Here is a 5,867-nt window from a genome sequence, read left to right as displayed (position 1 = left end):
GTTTTTTTTTTTTTTTTTTACTCTGTTTCAGATTTTCAAAGTCAAATTTAAACTAAAAGATCTACAGCCCATACATCATATTTTCATTGAAGGCATTTATTTATTTATTTTGTATCGTGTCTCACAAGAATGACTGAGACAAGGCAAGAGTCTGGAATTGATTGATAATGATGGAACATCATTCATTACTATGTTTTTTTGAATCATGTCTGGAGCTCATTGGATGTGAGGGTATAGAAATATTTGTTAGTGGGACTAATTCAATGTTGGTATTTGCTTTCATTGAATTTGCAGACAATAAGAAACATAGTCACCAGATTTATACTATTGTTATGGAACTGAATGCTGAAAGCACCTCAAATGATATGGCCGACAAAAAAGCAAAATTAAGACAGCACTGACTCGTAGCCTGCAAATATACGCAGCACAAACACATGGACAAAAGAGATGCAAGCACTGACAAAAAGCCAAACGACAACGAAGCCGTTTCCAGGGAAACCAGAGATGCTAGATTAATTTGCAGCACAATGTCTAATTGAAGAGGATAGTTTATTAAATTGTTCATGTTTTTGCATTTTATTTTTCTGTTCTATAACATAAAATAGTTTGTTATTATTACAATCTTAACTATAATATCCTCACACAATCCTCCGCGTTCATTTACTGTTGTCAAAAGCTGCGAAAATATTAAAACTAGACTCACAAGTATAACACACATCTTTTTCCTCAGAGCCATATAGCTTAATTGTTTAACTCTTGAAAAAACATTAAGCACGCGTCGGCGAGCCACATTGTTGAGATGGTGACGTGAACAAATGGACTTTGGATAAGAGCTGCTTACTCTCCTTAAGTCCGGAGCGAAGGATTGACACGTTGTTGGCTTTAGCCTTTTCTTATTGTCAACAGGAGAAGAAGAGCCTTTGCGGATCACATGTACACCTCGACGCCATGAGACTCGTAAGCTCTTCTGAATCAGCAGCTACGGTTGCCAAGGTGATAGCAATGGATATTGCTCATTACTCATTTGTCAAACAAATGAGGCGACGATGAGAACTATGGTCATATCATTGAAATGACCGCACTACGAGAAGTTACTGATGAGAATTCCATTTAAAATGATATTAAGTAAAAATACTTTCAAAAACTGAAACTTTGTGGTTTTTCCCAGAGTTTTTCTCTGTTGTTTATAGGGAGACTCTGTGATCCAGGTCTTCTGAAGCCAAAATTTAAAATTCATATTAGTTTCTATGCCAAAATGTTTGGGGTTTGAACTCCTGTCCACCCTAATAATGAGATCACCCACTCTAAAAAGACAATATCTGTCATGAAGCTGACCCTTAGGCTGTTTAAAAAGTGTGAATGACTTAGAAATAGTTTTAGTAAAGTATTAGTAAAGATGTTTTGATGATAGAATTAATTTTCTAGCTCAGATTTGAAAATGGTTGATGTGTTATCTGAGTTTTGTGGATTTATTATGTACATATGCCTTGTAACCATGACATATAGCCATGTGATGTAAACAGGCACTGAACATAAACAAGCCTAAATGGTTCTGTTTTGAGGAGTCAGACAGTTCTTGAGCCACAATCACTGGCTTAAGCATCACATTATGAACCTGGAAACGAGTCCACAACAGAAATAATTGATAATTGTGGAGATTTATATCCTATGCTGCTTTTCCTCTACCGCTATATCCAGCCAAGAGAGCCGAAAACACAGATGTATCACTGTTCCAGGCTCAAGGGGCTTTTGGGGATTGACAGGGAGGCAGACACGACTAGAGGAAGTGGAATGGGATACGGGATAATGAAATATACCTCTCCATCCAGAGGGCATCACCTCAGCTATCCCAGTCCTCACAACTCCAATAACTAAGACTGTCTTACTTCAACCACTGTGACCCCCCCCCCCCCCCCCCCCCCCACTGAGCACGAACCACAGCACAGACATCCTCCAGGACCCTGAAAACACAGGCAGTTTATACTTGATTTGCCAATGCTGGAGTGACAGAAGCCTCGAATCTGAGCTGCCATCTTGCTCCCCTCACCCTTCATCTCCTCACTGCAGAAGGGAATAAAATACCCTTCTTGGTTTCTCACAGGGGGAAAAAAGAAAAATATTCAGGAAATGAAAGTTGTAACATGATCTTCTGTGTGCCAAGCGTCGTCCCTGAGCAGGGACAAAAGGTCCGGAGAAAAGCTGCTGGGCCCATTTTAGCCTGGATATGATGCAAGAACAGGGGTAAAAAGAAAAGAAGAGAAGACGGGACTAGGTATACGGTGAAATAAATGAAATGATTCTGTCACACCGTGATAGAGGAAGAGGAGAAGGAGGTGAGGGCGCTGCACTGATGAACCCTGAGCAGAAACTGTAGCCCTCCATTCACAGAGCCCCACATCCCACAGATATTCATGCACCAAGCAAAATAAACTTCCCATTCCGGCCCTGCAGTATGTTTTCCAGCGGGTCTCTCTTGAGAAAAAAAAAAAAGCCTCACTCACTCGGTGGTCACGGTCCAGTTGAGTGCATCCAAGATGAGGACAGAAAGATGACGATTTGTGATTTGCATCAACTTAGAGGGAACAAAATAACATATTCCAACATGCTGTCTGCACCCAGGATTTCATTAATTTAAAACCCCAGGAGACAAGAAAGGGATTGCACTTCTTTTCCTTTTTGAAGTTCGATGCGAGGCACTTTCTGACCTCTGTCTTGGCATTAACAGGGAATCCTGGCAGCACAGAGGGAGGGAGGGGGGGGGGGTGTACTGCTGGTCTCTGCGCTGACTGGTGCATTTGCAGCATGGTGTCAGCGACTGGTGGTAATTACCAGGCTCTCTCCGGGTTACTGCTACACCGACGTGCCACCGGCTCTGGTATGCCAGCTAAGCTCTGTTATTAGGTCCAGGGCTGCCACTGCACTACTATCAGTCTGCTTCAGTAGATGCAGTCAGTCTGTCTGTCAGAATTCATCCAGCGATCCATTTATCTGTTACAAAGTACAGGCCGAAGTGCTAAATTGGAAGGATCCTTGTTGTCATAAGCAACATGTTATACGTGGCAGCAATAATTACGTACAAAAGAGCTGTTATCTCGTTCTCCTAAAATCACTGAAATCAACTCACACATCAAAGGGGTGGCAGAAAAGACGGCTTGTCATCATCATCATCATCATCATCATCATCCTGCAGGAGTTCTTCAGACAGCCCAAGAGTTAGTGACATCTTAGCAAGCTACATTTACTGCCCAACTTGGAACTTGTGATGATAAAATATGTTTTTTTTTTTTTTTAATCTGGCAACACATTTCAAAATAAAATCCAGATACATTTTTTTGCATCCATGTTAATTTGGTGATTGAAACAAAGTGATTCACGCACCTGCCTCTCAAATCTCTTTTCATTTTCTCAGAAACAGTACAACTATCATGTGTTGCTTTCATACAGATTTAAAATATTATAATTACTGATCAATTCAACCCCATCCCCTGGGTATAACAAAAACAAACAAACACACAGATTAAAATAAATAAGCACAAGAAATAATATTTATACAAACAGTTTTCCGTCCTTGTTATGACAAATGGCTGGTAGAAAGAGAGGGGCAGACGTGAGTCTCTGCTTCTCTGTCAGTTTGGCAGGTTTATAACTATGACCTAAGACCATAGCTGGGAAAGGCTCAAGGTTCTGAACTTAAACTTGGCGACAGCTGCAGAAACTGGAGACCAGAGAGTTTAAATATAGACCCTTAAAACCCTGACATGTGCCCTTACCCTGAATCGACACTTTCTTACACATCTACGTTTACACCCTCCACTCAGTAATGTTGTTCACTCATTTACATTCATATCTAAATTTTCCTGCAGTTTGTTTTGTCATAATTATTAAAAAAAAATTTAAAGAGCTTTTATTTTCTCTTTTTACAGTTTTTATTATTCTTAAAGTGTTAGTTAATCTCCAGTTAAATTAAAATTGTATTCTCAGGTCTTTCTCACCTGTGTGACGTTTTTATGCATATTTCTTCATAATAGTAGTACAGTATTCTTATTGTTTTTTCATGTTGAATGTTTTTAATGCAGGGTAAGACAGGGGAAAGATGAGCTGCTTCCTCCCAGCTGTGGATCTTGTCCCCCATCTTGTGTCCAGAAGGAAAAACTACAAGTACTACATGGATATATTTGATGATAAACTGTATTGTCTGTAGCTATAACCAATATTCCCTCTAATATCTCATGTGTCTGAGCAAACACACAAACTCCCTGAGCAGTCCCTTGGACAACTTTGAGCAACATCATAATAATACATTTTATTTTAAACGCACTTTACATTTGAAACCAAACCTCAAAGTGCACAATATAGTATAAAATAGTATAAATAACATTAAAACAAGTGATAAAAATCAACAAATAAAACAGATATAATGAACTGTGGTCCCGCGAGAGTCCCGGAACTCCGATTACAATGCCGTCGATTAGAGCTCTGCGTAAAAGCCATGTGAATCTCATCTTTAGCTGGAGCAGCCAGTCACCGGTCACTCACTGACTCACAGTGGGAAATAGCACAGAATAATTTTTTACGTGTTTGTTATTTTCAATTTAAGTTGGAATTTTTTTTGTGCGCAACGTAGATTTTCGCTGCCCGAATACCGTATCAGCTGTGCGTAATTACGCACGAGCGCACCTTAGATGGAACATTGGCTGTAATGCTAATATTTTGTTAATTCATGCAAATAAAATAACTTATTCAGAGAAACATAAACGGACGTTTTGGAGATAAGGTCAGAGAGACCAGACATTGATAATTTGGATATGTCCAGAGGACAGACAGGGACTATATCGGTAGAAGGATACTGAGGATGGAGCTGCCAGGGAACAGGGCTAGAGGTCGACCCAGGAGAAGATACATGGACGCAGTGAGGGAGGACATGAGAGTGGCTGGTGTTGGGGAGGACGACGCAAAGGACAGGATGAAGTGGAGAAGGTTGATTTGCTGTGGCGACCCCAAACGGGACAAGCAGAAATTACAGCAGTGTCTATTTAACTATGCAGGTATTTTTCTTTGGTCACTGTCTCCATCTAGAAGTCAGACACAGTACTACACCCTCTGACCTAAAAGTACTTGGAGGTATAAAGTACTGCAAAAAAAAAAGAAAAAAAGAAGAACAATCAACTGGACTTTTTTGCTGACTGAGTACATTCTGAATGAATGCATCTTTGATGTTTTCGTAGCATCACCAGTGGACTACCGTGGACCAACAGTATCTTACCACACCTCATCCATCCTCCTCCCCGAGCTGCTGTGTCGTTATAAGTGTTCCCACAATGCACCAGGGCTGCACAGAGGACGTGTTCGCACATCATATATGTCGCTTGTGGCATAAACAAAGGTTCACTTCCAGTCCTGAATGCAGGCGACGCATCCCAGACGACACTGGTCGTCTTTGTCAGCAGCCTGGTGATGCGGACTCTGGCTTCATCCAGTACGCACAGACTACAAACAGGCATTGTCGACATTCCTTTGCTGACAAACAGCTGGCTTATGGGTCGATTACTGCACCGATCGATTGTTTTTTATTTTTTTATTTTATTTTTTTGCATCAAGTATCCAAGGCTTCACGTGGCGCCTGAGAGCTCGCTCCAACCACCAGGGGGAGTCACTAGCACGTTGCTTCCATCGGGGGGGCACAAACAGAGAATGAGGCGGCCACTCACCACTGACCTCCTCAAATAGATCAATAGATGGGAGAAGAAGCGACCAGATCAAAATAAAACTGGACGAAGTCCACACAAAGAGGCAGCCATGCAGGAAAGGCTATATTATGGGGGGGGGGGGGGGCTGTTTTAAAGTTATAATTCTGATTTAAACGCATA

General features: G+C 41.0%; 1 protein-coding gene across 1 annotated transcript in view; it reads right to left on the bottom strand.

The window, feature by feature from the left end:
- Positions 1-5,301: 5,301 nt before the first annotated feature.
- The window catches only part of kif15 (kinesin family member 15), a 4,858-nt gene continuing 4,292 nt past the window's right edge, over positions 5,302-5,867 (bottom strand). Inside the window, exon 18 of the mRNA XM_068752093.1 lies at positions 5,302-5,354. Coding sequence (XP_068608194.1) covers positions 5,302-5,354 — 53 coding nt within the window. The remainder of the gene's footprint in view (positions 5,355-5,867) is intronic.

Source organism: Brachionichthys hirsutus, chromosome 18 (genome assembly GCF_040956055.1).
Source record: "Brachionichthys hirsutus isolate HB-005 chromosome 18, CSIRO-AGI_Bhir_v1, whole genome shotgun sequence".
Lineage (NCBI taxonomy): Eukaryota > Metazoa > Chordata > Actinopteri > Lophiiformes > Brachionichthyidae > Brachionichthys > Brachionichthys hirsutus.
Note: the sequence above shows the minus strand (reverse complement) of the source record. Positions and strands in the feature narration are given on the sequence as shown.